The sequence below is a fragment of the Papilio machaon genome, chromosome 13 (assembly GCF_912999745.1).
Source record: "Papilio machaon chromosome 13, ilPapMach1.1, whole genome shotgun sequence".
Classification (NCBI taxonomy): Eukaryota; Metazoa; Arthropoda; class Insecta; order Lepidoptera; family Papilionidae; genus Papilio; species Papilio machaon.
Window position 1 is genome coordinate 7,587,343 of NC_059998.1, and position 18,355 is coordinate 7,605,697.

Here is an 18,355-nt window from a genome sequence, read left to right on the forward strand (position 1 = left end):
TATAATTTTTTTTTTTTTGTATACACAAATATTCAAATTGATAAGCAATCATATTTCTATATAGATAATTATGCGTTTTACATTTACAACAAGTTATAAATAACCACAAAAATATTTTAATAATAATTAAATGCATGCATGCATTTTGCATACAACACTTAATTTAACCCGATAATTTAAAAAGTTCGGATCACTTCAACAAATTCATATGTCCTGCATATATTTTATATCTTATCTTAAAAGATGATATTTCAAATGCAATTTATAACCTATTTACAGTAAAACATGGATAATAGAAAGTTCAAAGAAACGTGATAAATTTCTCGCTTTTAGAGGTTTCTTTCTAATCACAGTTTCTCGCTTATTCCGGACAATGATTATCACTTATCCAGGTTAGAATGTAGTATCTTTCAAATAATAATGTGCCTATCAAATCTCGATAAATCAAACATCAACAGAATACAAGTTGTAATATAAAAAAAAAGTTATAATTCATTTAAAAAAAATAACAGATTTAAATGGAAGAAAATGACAAAAAGTGGTTTCCCAATCAATATTTTTTATGAGATAGTAGTTAAGAAACGAGATAATTTTTTTTATTTGAAAGCTATGACGTCACATTATGACACGGATTCATGCACATTGATACTTGAAACACATTGTACATAACAATTTTAATACTTGATTAACAACATTAATATATTGAAAATTGTCTTCTATTAAAATTGACCTCTGGCACAATTATGTTCAAACAACAATTAAAAATTAATTTAAACATTTACTTACACCAGAAAACTTTATCTTCAAATTAATAGAAATTACAATAAGACCTTTTTCTCGTTCCAATTTTTCTCACATCTTATAACAACATCATCTTGTTTAATACTCAGCAATTTCTTAGCCCTCGATAAATCTTCAATAAAACATTTCCCTTTTTCCGTTCTCATAATCTGTTTCTTTGGTAACATATTCTGTGACAGATAAGATATAAGTTTCTGCCAATCCTTTAACAGGAAGAAAGCTTTGTCATGTCTCGTTTCAATAGGCAATTGTCCATTGGAATGTTCAAAGAATATATTTATAATATCTTTCTGAGATTTCACATTTCGATTTGCTTTTATCATCGCAAGCACTATATTATCAACATCTCTATGTGCTGTTATGATCGGTTTATCATAAATATTGTTGTATAAATTTGTTTCTTCAGCTGGTCCGACTATATACATGATATGAGTAGCAATGCGGAAGGATTCACTCGCCCATATGAATGGATCAGCGTGTGATGTACTGGATATATCCCCTTCGTACATAAGTTCGAATCCGTATTCACAGCGCAAGTATGTAATAAATGATGCAACACATTCCGCATGCAATCTATTCACTGGTGAGTATACAACTAATATTTTCGGTGGTGATGGTAGTTCGTAAGCTGGAACAAAGATTATATAGTCATACTAGGATATCTGAACCGGTGAAGGGCGCTACTATCGCAGTTGTTCGGTCCGAATGACATAAAAGAAAAAAATGACATGACAGCTACAAAAAGGAACTCGTAATTTTTTTTACTCGAGGTTCCCCCATCAACGAGACACTTTCGAAATAATCTGTACCCAGTTGGCACACTTAAAAGCCTCTATTTGGGAATTTAATTGAAATGTTTTTATGTTAACAAGGGGGGGAGGGCTAGTGGGGTGTCATAATTTAGTTTGATTAATGCCACTGGTTCAGATAGACTTATTGGTCCATACTTTTATTTAGCAGATTTGATAGGCTTTGATAGACATATTGAAAACTATAAATTTTATTGTATATATTAACATAATTTTTAAAATTTATAAAGTTAACTTCACCACAACCTAAATGGACATAGAATTCTGATGAAAATAGAGAAATATTCTCTCCTCTGACAATTTAACCATCTTTATCCCTTCTTATCTTTTATAAGATAATGGTGGGAAGGGAAAAGGAAGTACAAAAAGACATATGTACCTGGCGGTGCCTTGTATTCTGTGCAGCAGTAGCGGCGCATGACTCGTAACGCGATGTAATACGCAAACAGAGTCGCCACTATGAGTGCGGTGATGCTCGCTATACAGATGCTCAACGGCTGCACTTCGTTAGCTGTACAAGCAATTATATTTTATATTTAAATGTAATTTCATAAGGCTATGTATATAAAACGAAGTTACTGTTGACAATATTCTACAAAATTCAACAAAAAAACCTAGATAAAGTGAAAAACTAAAATTACTCACTGATCCTTATCCTTGGACTCTCCATGTATTGACAATCACCAGTTTGACTATTACATGCATCATGAATGACTGTAACTACATAATAATATGAACCAGATTTCTTTAACATGCTTGTCTCGTATGTAACTTCTTGTAAGTTATTCTTCAATTTTATTGTTTTATTTGCAACTAAATCATCAGCTGTACATAATGTTTCTTTATCACATTCTCTGAACACCGCTATTTCGTATGCGGTAACTTTTAAATGTGACGGCGGCGGTACAACATGTAATTTCATTTTGTCCGTCAATATTTCTATATAGATAAATGGTTTCCATTCATTGATTGTCGCTGTTGGACCTGAAACGAGAGTTATGTAATCATTCTTCAATCTTAGTATTTTTTGTACTTGCATTGGAAGTACAGAGTGTTTCTAATAAGAATGGGCTTAAAATTTCCCTACATTATATACTAGCTGTCGCCCGCGACTCCACCCTCGCGGAGTTAAAAAACTTAATAAGTAGCCAATGTGTTCTTCCAGACTATGTTCTACATCTGTGTCAAATTTCATCAAGATCCATCGAACAGTTCCTGAGATACCTTTAAAAATCCATCCATCCAAACATTTGTATTTATAATATCAGTAAAATGTTTATCTCTAAAATCATCAAATCAGAATAATCAATGAAAATAATCATCAAATCAATTTAAAACATTTAGAAATTAATAAAAAGATCTTTAGTAGTTAACAGTTAGTTTTAGTGTTCTACATTACATATGTACGGTACTTTTAATCCCAATAAGTTTTCCATCGTTTTAATGTTTTTTGAACATCTTTAAAAGATCCAGAAAAAAGTGTAAGAAACTAGCTTTTGCCTGCGACTCTGCGTGGCATTAACAAAAAAACGTTATGCCACATCTCACAGAAATGGGTTAAAAAGTATCCTATGTTTGTCTCCTGGTTCTAAGCTACCACGCCACCAATTGTTAGTTAAATCAATTCAGTCATTGAATTATGAATAGTGAAAATAACACAAATTTCTTTTACATTTCTAGATGTATATATCCACTTACTTAACATCTGCGGTGTTGGTATATTAAAGTAATATTGCCCTCGGTTCACGACAACATCGTCAGTGGCCTCAAAATCCAGAATGTGACTTTGTCCATTCGGGTTGCCATCAGAGATTGGCCAATAACAATCGTAGTAGAACATAGATTGATCATTTATAGTCACATTGTTCGATATCACAATATTTCTGCAATGATTGTCTGAATTCTTCTGCTTCGAGAATTGAAACCGAAATTTCATCGCTGAAATAAAATTGCCATTTTTGAGATATCAATTTTGATATGAGTAACTAAAGTAGAATAAGTCTTTTATAAATGAGTAAACATATGCATACTTACTTTTCCATTTGATATTACTGAATGTTATGTTAAGAACAGTATGGTTGACCGTGTAAACTGTTCCCAATGGGGTAACATGATCGTACTGAAGACTATAAGGCTTCAAACTGACACCGCCAATGTGATCATTGGGTGATATCGGAGCAAAGTCCATGGCTCTACAGGCCGGACTATCAGGTTTGAAGTATTCTAACTGGCATGAGTCTTCTGTATAATCATGGCCCAAAATCTAAAAAATATATATTTAAATGTAAGTTTCGAAAAAAAATATTAGTTTAGGACTCATTAGATCAGACCAAGTTTATGACTAAAACTAAATTAATTAATAATCTTCTTAAAAAAATTAGACATATGATGTGTATTTGAGATTTGATAATAAACAGGAAAATATCCATATACACTTGCTATTACTGCCGTCAAACTTAAACAAACTTAACTTTATCCTGTAATGTCAGGGTCCCGGTATTCTTCTTTGACCTCGTCCACATTAACTATGCAGTCGTGCTTTTCGACATTTCTCGATTGAATATATATATCATATTATGTAGCATTGATAATTGCTACCCTTATATTAATGAGCCTTTTAGGAAAAGCATTTACAACTGTCTTATTGCGTCGTCAAGGTTGACCAGTCAATAAATCAATAAAGGGATGATCTTCACTAATTATATATGGATAAAACTCACCTGAGTTGTGCAACTCCTTGTTTTGTTATCGCATAATTGGCTGTATCCCATAACATATTGCATATAACATATAAAAACGAAATAAAATAAATATCTTGACATCGCTAAGGCAAATGAAGTAGTGTATTTAACGTCTGAATAAGTAACTTTCAGTCATATCGAAAAGGAAAACCTTCAATACATTGTAGAATACTAATAAAATTCATAGGACATATAAATCAAATATAAATTTAAAAATTTGTTTAAAATCCCACGACCACTGTTCTAAACCGCAATCAGCAACAAAACAACAATATGGCAATAAAAATATGGCTGCTGTCTGCTGTTTGAAAAAAATTGACAGATTATGTAATGTTGTACTATACAAAACAAAAAGTCTGCGATGAATCATCGTCAAAATATGTTTGTGCATACTGGTAATACTGGATAAATATTGCTTTAAAATAAAAAATTACGATCAAACTCACATTTTCGATTATTTATTAGGCCTTGTAAATATTTTTAAACATTTTTAAAATATCCATTTCTATTCTTTCTCTATTCATTTCTTCTCCTTCTCTGTTTCTATTTGAAACCAAATGCACTTTTCGCACACAAATTTAAAATAATAATTTCAAGGGGTGGAAAAAGGTATTTCATCGCATTGAAATTTTATTTTTATTTTATTGCCATTGGTAGAATATTAGTAATATTTAATATTAATAAACTTCAATGAGCAGTTTAGCAGTTCGAATAAGTTCTGGCAACATTTTTTTATAATGAAAACGCAAAGTACAGTGTTTTGAAATTATTGTAATGTTGCTTTAAATGTTGTTACACAGTATCCATATCTCTTGTAATGTTAACAATAATAAAACACGATATAAAACATGATATTAACCTTTCATAAATAAGGTATTAACTAATCAACGAAGATGACTGTAAGTAATTTAATTTCTAAATATCCACTTAGGACTGCCATTTATTTCTATTTAACAAAAAAAGGAATTTGCAATTTTAAATTGGAATATAGTCTGCTTTATAAAAATATTTATTCCAATTGATGTTAAATAGCAATTATTTCAATTTAGATATATCCTACAAATTTAATTGAAGTGGCAGTCCTGAACGATTTTATACGGATCACTTTTTGCTTCCTGTGCCTATTTCCTTTTTGCGATAACTCTCTTGTTAACTATGTTGATAACTGTCCACTATGTTGTTAATGGTTGTGGGATTAAATGGGTAAAATGAATTATTCAAATAAGATAAATTATATTTTATATAGACCTGTAGACTAGTATATTGTGACTAATATTTAAAGTTGTAGTTAAAACCTACCCAAAGTTTAATATGTGGTTGAAGTCTTAATTAATATTAAACATAAGAAATATAATAAAGTAACAATAGAATCTTTAATTTAATCTCTGCTTCTCTATTGAGCATTTTAAATAGTGAAGCAGGAACAATTGAGAATTCACATATCAAACGGTAGTTAAGGGAGTTCAGAATGACACAACAGATCTTGCTGAAATTTGGCGTAAATGTAGGACATTGAAAGGAAGAACATATAGCGGATGAAGTTGGGGGCGAAAACTAGTCTATTAATAAATCTTATAAGTGATGTAAAGTTTTGTTTTATGATGCATTATGGACTTATATTTATGGTAAAAGGTAGAAGGATTTTCATTGTACATATAGCAAAGGGATGAAACAAATAGCAAGCATAAATATTTCCCTTTAAATGGTACTTTCTTCAATAGTAGAGTGAATAAGTGTTTACTAAGTTGGCACATATCAACAACCACATTTCCAATAAACATTATTGTGTTCAAGGGCAATTGTATAATTTTTTTTTAAAGCTAATGAACATTGTTAGCCAGTAACATGCATAATATTTATTACAATACCAATAAATCAGGCAACACTTAAATATGTGCTGGAACTATAGTTTGACCTCAGATAATGGGTCAAGTATATTTTGATAAAGCTTGCAGTAAGTTACAAATCTGCTACATCTCTTAATTTTGTTAAAATTAACTAATATAATATTAATATTCAATAATAATAATTAACTATACAGAAAAATCGACTCAATAGTGTTTGTAAACATAAAAATGTTCTTAAAGGACTATAAATATTTCTCAAGTGTTTTGCTTACAGATTAAAAATAGTTGAGGAATTTAAAATTAAACAATAATAATTTTTAAGCAGTATAAAACGTCGTTGATAAACATTTATTACATTTAATTTTGGACTTTAAATACACTATATGTTATAAACAAATATATAAAAGTAAAAGGCCTAATTTTAGTCTTCTTTCCCATCCCACCCTTTTCTTATTAGGAAAGGATGAGAAGGGGTAGTAGATTTCGTGGAAGTGAGGATACATAGGAAGGGAAAATATCCTCTTTCTTTGCATCCCCTTCTCCGTTGATTAAAGGTAGGCAATGCATCTTCATTTGCGGATGTCTATGGGCATGTAGCTTTGCTATTTCGGCGAATTCAGGTGGCCGTTTGCTCGTTTGCCACCTTTTGATATAAAAAAAAAATTGTTCAAGAATGTCCTCCCACAAATAAAACATTTTATGAAATATTGTTTAAGCCAATTTGCACAGTTTTCTGATTGTTAGTTATATTGATAAAATAATTTAACAACCATTTGTATTGTTATGTACCGTACACATACATTTTATAGGCGCAAAAAAATATTTCTATGTATTCCTTACTAAGCGTTGTTATTTTTGCTGCGTTTAGATTTAAAATTTAATTGTGAGTATCCAAGGTTTCAATTTTATTAGCCATAAAAAGTTAATTTTTAATTATCTCCGATTTATTTAGTCGTTGCGTTCAGATTATCTTTGCAGTCGAGTTTAAGTTATGTTAGTTAAAGAGGAAAATGTTGACGAATATAACGTACGTATTTCTTTCAATTGTTTATAACAAATTGAAATATCAGGCCGCAGTTTTATTGCTCCGAATGTGTTAGTAATTGCATGCGTCGAATAAATTGGCAACACTTCTAGGTCTTCAATAAAACGCACCTAAATTGGACAGATAGTGATGTAAGTTAAATTGAAAACAATGATAGCTCAAGATTGAAATTGACTATGCCTACATTATCTTAAACATTGGTACAATGCGTTTCAAATAAGAATGTCCATGAATAATTGAAGTCTTTACTTCTACTTTACCTAACTAGTTGTCGTCCGCGACTCCGTCCGCGCGGAATTAAAAAAAAAATTAATTATGTAGTAGCCAAATTTCGGCGAGATACATGCAGCTGTTCTGGAGATATCTTCTAAGAAACATCCATCCATCCATTCGTATTTGTATTATTAGTAAGATTTTTTTTTTAAATGCAAATTTTGTAAAAACTCTTTAGCACAAGAGTTTTCAATAGAATACTTAAACAAACGATAAATGTTGCCAACATACCTGAATATGAAAAAATCTCGGAATCAAAGATTCCTCTTCGTAAATAGTAACGTCATATCCTAAGTGACGTCACTAACATTTGAAATTTGACTACAACGAATGCAAGGCGCGTTGATACATCAACAAACATAAAAAATACAAACAAACGCATATTACATCAGTTGGGCATCATTTCGATATCGGAGGCTGTTCTGCTAACTGTCACAATGCGGACTGGATACTTAGTAAGTGTTAAAAACTTACTTACTATAGAAAATTATTATATTTGTGCGTTTTTTTTTAACTTAAATTTAAAACTTAAACTTAACTTTTAAATCTATATATATAAAAGAAAGTCGTGTTAGTTACACTATTTATAACATCAAGATCGGTCGAACTGATTTAGCTGAAAATTGATGGGGAGGTAGCTTAGAACTAGGAGACGGACATAGGAACTTTGTTATCTTGTGTGCATTTTTTTATTCCGCGCGGACGGAGTCGCGGGTAAAAGCTAGTTTTTAAATTTTTAGTGATAAAATGAATCGTTTTTTACACATTCCGATATCTGTCTAAAGTAACGTTACGAATAATTTTTTCTTTAGTAAGAATAAAATTTCGATGTGCTATAATTTTTTTTAAATAAATCCATTTAATTAAATGTAATCCTAAATAAAAATGGAACATGTTGCATAATGTGTTCAGACACAAAAAATAAAACAAAATTCTAATCGTACATGACCAAAAAAAATTTTACAAAGCTAGTGAAGCGTGAAAAAGATAAGAAAAGTGTTTGTATGTTAAATAGCGATAATTCTGAAATTGCATATAACGTATATATGTATATAATTAGTAGGTATATACTGATAATAGCTCTATTTAAAATACATTAAACGGTTTTAACTGTAATGAGCGTACAATGCGTAGCTAATGAGACGAATAAAGAGTTGTTTATTATTTAAAAAGAACCTTTGGTAGATCAAAACATTTGTGCTTCAAAAATCGCATCCATCGGCGGCACCAAAACGTGAACGCATTGTGTTACGAATTACCGATGAGAGCACGTCGCACGTGTAATCCCATTTAAATTTATTTATTTTTATTTAAAAAGTTTCACGAAGATATAGTTACTCCAGTTGAAGTTTCCAGTGGAATTTTAAAGAGCTGTATTTTCACCTGTGGTTAAAGACTTGTATTAACAATAGTCGAAACTATAAAAATTAAAAAGATTCCACCAGTGGAAGTATTAGTAGTTAATATTTTCAGTATTGAAAGTTTTAACACAAGTGGACGTTTCACGACTGAAGTTTAAAGATCTGTACACCAGTAAAAGTTTTAAGAGTTATTAGTTACACCAGTGGAAGTTTTAAAGTCTGTAAAGTGCGATGTCCGCATATGTGCAGGCGGAGGGCCGGGTGATGGGTCGGCGGTTTGTGCTAACATTGGTGATTGGGATCTCTGCTGGGTTTAGTTTCGCGTACATACTGCTAACCTCTTCTGGATTCACGAGAGAGGTCGCTTGGTACACCCCAACGAACAGGTAATATGGATACGTGTATTTGCATGGCTTTTGCACGCACGTTCATCAAACTCAGCTTTTGGTGTTAATTTGATTGTGTGTAAATATTAAGTTTTTTTGATTACAAATGGTATCATGTGTTATTTGGTATTATTTTTTCAACTATTACTGAACGTTTATCATATCAACCATTGTTCCGCTGCTAGACTTAGACCACTCAACCCATTAAGTCATTTGACTGGTGATCTACCGGTCACTTTATTATTAAAAAAAAATAGTTTTCAATCACTGTTAAGTAAATATTCCAACTTTCGTGAGACATTAACATTAACTAATATAGAAAAGGGCTAAAACACTCACGTACATTTGTCCGGTGTCGGCACCGACTAGTTTTTAGCCCATCGACGCGGGCCGCGTCCGCGAAATAATACCAGTCCCACTCACTCTCATGAAGGGCCCCTGATGGGCTCGAAACGTGAGTGTTTTAGCCGTTTTCTATGTTAGTTAAGTAAATAGGGGTATATGTAGGTATGTAAAGGGTCTCTAATTTAAGTTGTTTAAAAAATAAATCGTTTATATAAAAATGTTGGTTAAATTTATTTCAATTATTATGTATTTTTAACGATAAGAACAGGATTATTTGGTATGTTATCGCAATACATAGTTTAGTTTACATATCAAGTTTACATTTTAACATTGAATTGTCAGGAAAACTTTATTACACATCCGTTGCCGAAATACATTAGTTTCCGATATTTAAAACTTATTCAGACTTAATAAACTAGATTAATCAACGCAATATAGCATAAATAGAGGGTCCTTCAAGAAGCGAGCGCATATCTTTCTTAAAGGGCGGCAACGCATCTGCAGTTCTCCTAGTGTTGCGGATGTCCATAGGCGTCGATGATCACTTTGGTGTTCCCGCCGCTCGTTTGTTTTTCTCGTGTCGTTTTTCGACTTTTAAAAAGATTTTTAAATTTTTAAAAAATTAACGTTTTAGAAATAGAAAAAAAGTATGACCTTAAAGTTTTATATTTTTGTTATTTAGTTCATTTTAGTCCATGACTAAATAATCATAATGAACCATTTGCTCACATAATTGCTATAAATTAACAGTAATTACCGTTTACTTTTGTTGATACGAATGCTATTGTAATATACAGTCGCACCTGAATAACCGAGAAACCTTTATTAGCGAGAGTCATTGTCCGGTCCCGATCCGTCCCACCTCCATAAGCAAGAAAATCGGTCTATAAAGCCTATTAAGACAAAATGTAGATATCACTTGGACTCTCGCTTATTCATATTTGAATGTACATTTTTTTAAATAAAAATATTTTTTTTATGGACAAGACCTACTACTACATAATGTATAATATTAAGTTTTAAATACTATCGTCAGAGTATTTTGATATTAGACACCAGTAGCATGGTGGTTAAGGATACGAACATACGACCAAGAGATTGTGGACTCCTGACATTCGACTATTGTCGTGAACTATTACTAGCCTAGCACAAGCCTAGATCTTATTAGAATGGTTGTTGAAAAATTGCTGTTAAATAAATAAATGCATGCTATTGTTTTATTTGTATTATATTTAATGGCTTTCTTTTGGTTTATGTAAATAACCGATTTTATTACTTTTTAATATTTTTCATGGTATGATTTAATACTTTAGTATCGCAAGTATAATTTTCTATACATAAAAATAAATCGTTTATGTGCTATTAACAAGTTTAACCGAACGGGAATATAAAGATAATCGCTCATTAGACCCACCGTATTCACGTAAAACTGATTGAGCGAGTGAGAGAGATAAAACTAACCAAAACGAAACGCCCAACGTTTTAGTTCCGTTGTAACTGCGTTTGGGTAGACATCGGTCACTATAATGAGCGGTAATTTTAAAATCCTCTTTCCATTAACGCGACTGCACGACTGCTGGTTTAATGAGAGATTTATGTGCCACTTTCGACCACTACTTTCGAGTAGCAGTCGCACGGCTCAGTAAAAAAGGGTCTAAAACCTGAAATATATTTACAGAGACGCAGCGCGAGATCTTGACAAGCATCCCTTACCTAGTGTAATAGAGCACGGTAGCGAGGAACCAGTGCATAGAGATGAGGACAGGTCGATCGCTGAGGAGTTGTCGCGGCGAGTACGCGTGCTGTGCTGGGTGATGACGCAGCCTAGTAACCATGAGAAGAAGGCCGCACATGTTAAAGCCACGTGGGGAAAGCGGTGTAACAAACTTCTTTTTATGAGCACGGTAGAAGGTAATTGAAGTAAAGGAGAGAAAAACATCTTTTTTTTATTACTTTAACGACTAGTAATAGAGGCAATAACTAGTAATATAGAAAATTATCTTTATTGTTTTGACGACAAGGTTCATTTTGTAATGTCAGACAGTTCGCTGCCAGCTGTGAAGTTGCCTGTGGAGGAGGGTCGTGACCATCTGTGGGCTAAAACCAAAGCCGCCTTCAGATACGTGTACGAACACCATCGGAGAGATGCAGATTGGTTCCTTAAGGCTGATGATGATACGTAAGTTGTATGGATGAAGTGACTTGGTTAATGTGAGGTGACCTTTATCGTGACTCAAGAAATACCCCTACAAGAATATGAAATTAAATAACTTCTCATAACATACCTTCATATGCAAGCAAAAGTAAATGAATTTTCAGAATTACGGTTACATTTTTAAAAAGATGAGAAAAAGGAAGAAAAATCTCACTAATATTATAAACTAGCTTTTACCCGCGACTCCGTCCGCGCGGAATAAAAAATAGAAAACGGGGTAAAAATTATCCTATGTCCGTTTCCTGGTTCTAAGCTACCTGCCCACCAATTTTCAGTCAAATCGATTCAGCCGTTCTTGATTTATAAATGGTGTAACTAACACGACTTTCTTTTATATATATAGATATGAAAGTTTAGATGGATGGATGTTTATTAGAAAATATCTCCAGAACGGCTAATAGGATCTTGATGAAATTTGGCACTGATATAGAACATAGTCTGTAAGAACACATAGTCTACTTATTAAGTTTTTTTTAATTCCGCACGGATATAGTTGGGGGCGACAGCTAATATTTTTTTCTAAAGGATAAGAAGTAATATATACATATATGTTTTTGTAGTGAAAACCCACAAAAACACTATAACCTTGTACTCAGCGTATTTTGTATGATAATATTATTTGGTTATTAACAAAAGACATCGTTAGCATTACAAATATAACAGTTTCGTCTCGGCCCTGATCGATAAACACCATTGTTTTCTTATCTGATGCTGAGAAATACATCGATAACGAATTGTACAAGAATAATGTTACCTCGAGATGTGCGTCTGCGCACTGCATTATGTATTAAAGAGTGATCAATAACAAAAGAGATACAAAGTTTTTTTTATTAGCAAAAGAAAATTTTATTTATGTAATGAACATATACGATTTTAAATGTATATGTCATATTTCAACAATGATAAAGTTATTAAAAAAACTAATTGTCGCTCACGACACTCCGTCTCCGTCCGCGACTCCGTCCGCGTTGAATAAAAAAAAAAAAACTTAGTAGTCTATGTGTTCTCCCAGACTATGTTCTACATCTGTGCCAAATTTCATCAAGATCCAGGCAGTCGTTCTAGAAATACCTTGCAACAAATTATTCCTTCTAAACATTCTTATTTATAACATTTTTACTGGTACGTGGAATGTAAAAAAAATACTAAAATTATTAAAAATGTCCCCAATTTAATTCTACCAATAGTTACCATACCACAATTAATATTACCATAAAACATTATTTATGTTATTTAGGTACGTAGTGGTAGAGAATCTGCGCTACATGCTCGCAGACTATGACACCAACGACCCTATGTACTTTGGATGTCGCTTCAAACCGTTCACAACTCAGGTTAGTCACACTAAAAGATTACAGCTTTACATCCTTGTATACTTCTTTTCAAATATATTAGCGGCTCAAGGCCGTCTTCTCTATGTCCCTTAACGACTTGCACGAAGATCCGAGCCGCCAAGATATATGACAACCTCTATACCTAAGAAGAGCATTGGTGGCTCAGAAAACATCGTGGTGCTGCACATATCTGAGAAGAAATATGTGTGAAGTCAACTCGCACTGGGCTATGGTTGACTATGGCCTAGTTACTCCTAACTTAGGGTAGGCTCCGAGCGCTTCAGTGGGGACGTATAGTGAGCTGATGATGATACCAGTAATTGACAAAGATTGGAAGCCTAACAATGTCTAGACAATAATAAACAACTACCTTTAAACCTCTTTTCCACTAACGTGATTAGCCATGCGACTGCTATGTATGTAGTACAGTGAAACCTGGTTAAGTGAGACATCAAGGAACCTGCAATGTCGTTTCACTTATAGAGGTATTTCACTTACCCAGTGTCTCAGATATATAGGTATAAATAAATATCTGTCTCATTTACAGAGGGTTCCATTAATAGATGTGAGAATACAGGTTATTTCAGTTATACAGGTGCGATCATTAAATAAAATAACGTTCAAAATTTGTACTTGGAATTACGTGTGGAATTTGTGGGTAGAATAAGAATGAGGTAAACAAACAATGTTATCTCAGTTACAGAGGTTTATGCATATAAAATTTACTCGGTGTCTCAGTTATAGAGGTAACTATGATGATAAATCAAAAGAACAAATCCCAGATATAGAGGTTTACCTCGTCCCACTAACAGAGGTAATTCAGTGCCAAAGTGTTGGGACCTCAGCATGAGTTCCAGTTATGGAGGTTTCTCACTTATCCAGGTCCCACTTAATCAAGTTTCACTGTATTTAGTGCTAAGCTACGACTACCATAGAAAAAGCAATAGTCGGTAATCGCTAAGTGGAAAAAGGATTTAATTAGTAAGTAATTGTATAACAGGGGTATATGAGTGGCGGTGCGGGGTACGTATTGAGTCGCGGAGCGCTGGAACGGTTCGTGAGACGCGGGTTGCCCTCTCCTCATCTTTGCAAGCCCTCCGACCACGGCGCTGAGGACGCTGAGATGGGTAACTGACACACTACCCTGTCATACACAATACAGAGACATTTTCAACCAAGTTATTTAATATTAGCTCACGACTATAATATGCCCGCGTACATCAGCTACCTTCCCCTCAAAGTCTTGTCAATATCTATCCAGCCGTTCTTACCGGAAATTACCCGGAGCAAACGCAGCCTTGTAAACAGACATAAAGACAGACAAAAATTTTAACATATTGGTTTTACGTTATACGGGCACTCCAATTTTATATATATATAGATGTATGAATAAATAGTCCAAACAAATCTTTTTTTACATCATAAGGTGGCAAATGAGCTAATAGCTACCTGAATTCGCCGAAATAGCGAAGCGACCGTTGCCCATAGACAACCGTAAATGCAGATGCGTTGCCTACTTTTAATCAACGGAGAAGGGGACGCACAGAAAGAAGATATTTCTCCTTCTTATGCGTCCCCTTTTCCGCCAAATCCACTTCCCCCTCTCATCCTTTCCTAATAAGAAAAGAGTGGGAAGGGAAAGAGGACTAAAATGCCTCTATTTCAGAATAGTTAAAAAACCTTTGTAGCCCCCAAATTGTGTTCTAATCTTTATTTCTTCAACGAGATACATCTACGGCGATAGAGATAAATCTACGGCGTTCCGAGGTAGTTTCCGCTACGCTGCTAGCCGGTGCTGGAATAACATTCCGCCGCCAGTCAAGAGCGCGCAAACAAAATTAACTTTTAAAAATAAATTTAAATGCTTTCTCATGGAGATACAAAAAAGTAAATAACAATAACTTATTAATTAAAATGCGGATAACTAAATTACGAGTACTTATTGTAGAACCTCCATCGAATCTCTTTTTTTATTTTTTTTTTGCTTCCAATTTTTATTATGATAAATGGAAATACATTTTTTTTTTTTTTTTTTTATTTACGTTACTATATTATTATTATTATTTTTTTATTATTATTATTTTATTTAGCAGTATTAGCAGATGTACATACTATCATGATTATAGGTTGGTCTCGGAATTTATCCTAAAAACATTAGACTGCTCTTTAAATTGTAAAGGAATATTTATACTTCACTTATTTTATCACCTGCTGTAACTGACGTGCTGCGGAGTTCAAGGCTTTTGCAGAATATCAGTGTTTCTGCCCCATGGCAAAGAAACATACAGCTGAGCAAAGGCCCTATCTGTTCTGCATTGCAACGCTTAGTTATAATTTGTTTATTATTATTTTTAGTTTTTTTTTTATGTACATTACTTTTCGTGTCCTTAGTTTTAATTATATTAGTGATCTTTAGGTTTTATTTTCTTTTAATGTTTTAATTGTATTATAAGTGTTGTAATGTCTTTGAACGGATTAAATGTCTTATTATTATTATTATTATTAGATATCAATCTGTTTTTGTTTAGACAATACAGTAGTTCTGAAAGTTGTTAATTTTATCATCTGCAGGCATTTGCCTGGAGCACATCGGTGTGAAGGCGATGGACTCCCGCGACTCTCAGCGCCGCGGCCGCTTCTTCCCATTTGTACCCAAACATCATCTCTTCCCCAACAAGGACAAGAACTTCTGGTACTGGCAATATATATACTATCCATCGGATGAGGTATGACTCTTTAATATTTTATTGGAACGAAGTTCCTTATCGCGCGTTGTGAAAGTTGGCTAGACGGAAAAAATTCTTACGATAAGTTGTCACGACACTTTTTGCTATAGACGAATGAGCGCTACTTCACCATGGCAACGACGTGACAATATATAACGAAAATTCATAGAAATAAAATATACTTCTTGTGAAGACCTAAGTTTTTTATTCATAAAATAAACATTGGTTCCTTCACTAATTAATTGAAAGTCATCCGGGTGTCCCTTGACACCTCTCAAGTTTTTTTTTTTACATGTAAAGCAAATTTCGCTTTAAATTCGACTCGAAGGACCAAATTATATCATCAATTAATATAATTATTTAGTATTAGAGAATATTTCTAATTAGAAGTAATTTTATAGAAATTCTTGAAGGTAAAAACTGATTTGTTTAATTTCCAGGGTCTAGATTGTTGTTCAGACCACGCGGTGTCATTCCATTACGTGAACCCTGAAGAGATGTACGTATTGGACTATTTGATATATCACTTAAGACCGTACGGCATACGACTGGGCGCCGGCGAACTGCCGCGGATACTGCGCAATGATACAACTACCCTTGATACTCAGTAACTGTGGTAACATTAGGTAATTGTGCCGACTCTCAGTAACTGTGGTAACACTCGGTAACTCTGGTTACACCCAATGACTGTGGTGACTCTCAGTAACTGTGGTAATACTCGGTAATACTGGTAACGCCCAGTAACTGTGGTAACACTCGGTAACTGTGCCGACTCTCAGTAACTGTGGTGTTCCTTGATAACTGTGCCGACTCTCAATAACTGTGGTAATACTCGCTAATTCTGGTAACACCTAGTAACTGTAATGACATCCGGTAACTCTCGTAACATCCAGTAACTGTGGTAACACTCGGTAACACTGGTTACACCTAGTAACTGTGATGACACTCGGTAACTTTGGTAATACCCAGTAATTGTGGTATTCGGTAACTGAGATGACCACACGATGTGGTGGAAATTACCATTAGCTGATTTTATTTATGTGATAAGTGCGGACTTGATATGTACACTGTGACTCTTACAAATTTATATTTAAAAAAAAATAATCAAGGTTTATTTTTAAGTTGAATTATTGAAATCTTGCCATTTAACTGTGTTACTCGAGTTCGCATTCAGATATTAATTTTAAATCGTATCATAATATATTTGCATTTAGATCTGATAGAAAATATTATTTATAAGAAGATTTTATTGTATTTATTTATAATTTAATTTAAGATTTATATAACTTGCAACACTATAAGTAAAAGACAACTTTAAATGGCAATATATGGCAGTTAAATAATGTAAATTGGACACTTTCTCAAAGTTACATTCCATTATATAAAATTCCGATACTATTGCATTTATGTCATGAACAAATGATCGGTAACCGTGGGTTTACATTACCGTAATAACAGTTCCAAAAATATAATAGTTTGCCTAATTCTGTTTGAAAATGTTGAATTTTTTTTTTGTGTCGGCAGCAAAACTCGATCACATCCGATTTTGGTTTTCGGTTTTAAAAAAAAACTTTATCCAATATTTTTCGTCAGTGTATCAAAATATATAAAACAAATAACAAAATTTTACTATTTTACTGAATTTATATTATATTAATACTTATTTTATTCACCAAAAATATTTACCGAAAAAATACTTTAAGCATAATTTATTTTTTATTTATAAAAAAAACTTAATAAATACTTTGATAAGGAAAACTATGGGATATTTTATCTCAATATGTTGCGTTTGTATTTTTAAATAACAGCATTTAAAATATTCCATTATTTTGTAAATAAAAGATAATTTTTTCTTGATTTAAAATAAGTTTAAATCATGTTTTTTTTATTTAATAATGTATTAGGACAAATTATATTTTCATAAAATACGGAGAGAAATTATTTGGAACTTCTTTTTACAATCTATTGGGACTTTAGTTCAGTTTAACTCAAAACTTAAAAACTTTTTTCGTTCATATAAAAAAATCTCTGATTTTCCTTAAAAAAAAAAAAACAGATATCAGTATGTTTTTGTACACGTGTTTCGGCAAACAATTTGCAAAGAAAATTTCGAATTATTTACGGGTTCCCTGATTTTACTTTTTGAGTCTTCAATCTTATGAATAAATTCATTAATTTTTAATACCTTTGTTCCTAAATAAAACGATAATTTTCATTTAATTATTAATTCTCAAACTAGTCGTTAAGTTAGACATCTTACCAAAGACAAGCTTAGATATAAGTTTCCAATTTTTATGTTACCACAAGTTATAATTTTGTTTCCATGGTCAAAAAAACTTGTATAACAACATTTTGTCGTCCCTCACATTATCTTCTAAAGAACTGAGACAATATGTTTTAGTACAAGTAATTTTGCAGCGAAATTTCACAGTTAATTTTAGTTTTTTTTTTAATGAATGGATCTGAAAATTA

General features: G+C 32.6%; 2 protein-coding genes across 4 annotated transcripts; one reads left to right on the forward strand and one right to left on the reverse strand.

Annotated features, from left to right (window-relative positions):
• Positions 1-562: 562 nt before the first annotated feature.
• LOC106709208 lies at positions 563-4,645 on the reverse strand. Its single transcript, XM_045680570.1, has 6 exons — positions 4,331-4,645; positions 3,645-3,873; positions 3,309-3,548; positions 2,256-2,594; positions 1,990-2,121; positions 563-1,429 (listed from the first exon to the last, which is right to left on the reverse strand). The coding sequence occupies exons 1-6, from the start codon at positions 4,430-4,432 to the stop codon at positions 819-821; spliced, it is 1,653 nt and encodes a 550-aa protein (XP_045536526.1). The 5' UTR covers positions 4,433-4,645; the 3' UTR covers positions 563-818.
• A 439-nt stretch (positions 4,646-5,084) lies between these two features.
• LOC106709178 (glycoprotein-N-acetylgalactosamine 3-beta-galactosyltransferase 1) lies at positions 5,085-16,959 on the forward strand. 3 transcript variants are annotated; one of them, XM_045680543.1, is made up of 8 exons: positions 5,085-5,250; positions 9,127-9,263; positions 11,287-11,519; positions 11,649-11,787; positions 13,061-13,157; positions 14,158-14,284; positions 15,729-15,883; positions 16,324-16,959. In XM_045680543.1, exons 1-8 carry the CDS (start codon positions 5,245-5,247, stop codon positions 16,492-16,494), a joined length of 1,065 nt encoding a protein of 354 aa, XP_045536499.1. In that variant the 5' UTR covers positions 5,085-5,244; the 3' UTR covers positions 16,495-16,959. The 3 variants fall into 3 exon arrangements, with proteins under 3 accessions (XP_045536499.1, XP_045536497.1, XP_045536498.1); XM_045680541.1 differs by lacking the exon at positions 5,085-5,250 and adding an exon at positions 7,164-7,225; XM_045680542.1 differs by lacking the exon at positions 5,085-5,250 and adding an exon at positions 7,747-7,971.
• The last annotated feature ends 1,396 nt before the right edge of the window (positions 16,960-18,355 follow it).

What these genes read in the sequence shown, in the direction of transcription:
- LOC106709208 (XM_045680570.1), bottom strand. Translation starts at nt 4,432, where the DNA reads ATGTCAAGATATTTATTTTATTTCGTTTTTATATGTTATATGCAATAT. An exon ending in ACCAACACCGCAGATGTTAA is followed by an intron (nt 2,595 to 3,308) that starts GTAAGTGGATAT and finishes CTCTCGTTTCAG; the next exon opens with GTCCAACAGCGACAATCAAT. An exon ending in AGAATACAAGGCACCGCCAG is followed by an intron (nt 1,430 to 1,989) that starts GTACATATGTCT and finishes TCTTTGTTCCAG; the next exon opens with CTTACGAACTACCATCACCA.
- LOC106709178 (XM_045680541.1), top strand. Translation starts at nt 7,190, where the DNA reads ATGTTAGTTAAAGAGGAAAATGTTGACGAATATAAC. An exon ending in AAAATGTTGACGAATATAAC is followed by an intron (nt 7,226 to 9,126) that starts GTACGTATTTCT and finishes GCATATGTGCAG; the next exon opens with GCGGAGGGCCGGGTGATGGG. An exon ending in TATACTATCCATCGGATGAG is followed by an intron (nt 15,884 to 16,323) that starts GTATGACTCTTT and finishes TTTAATTTCCAG; the next exon opens with GGTCTAGATTGTTGTTCAGA.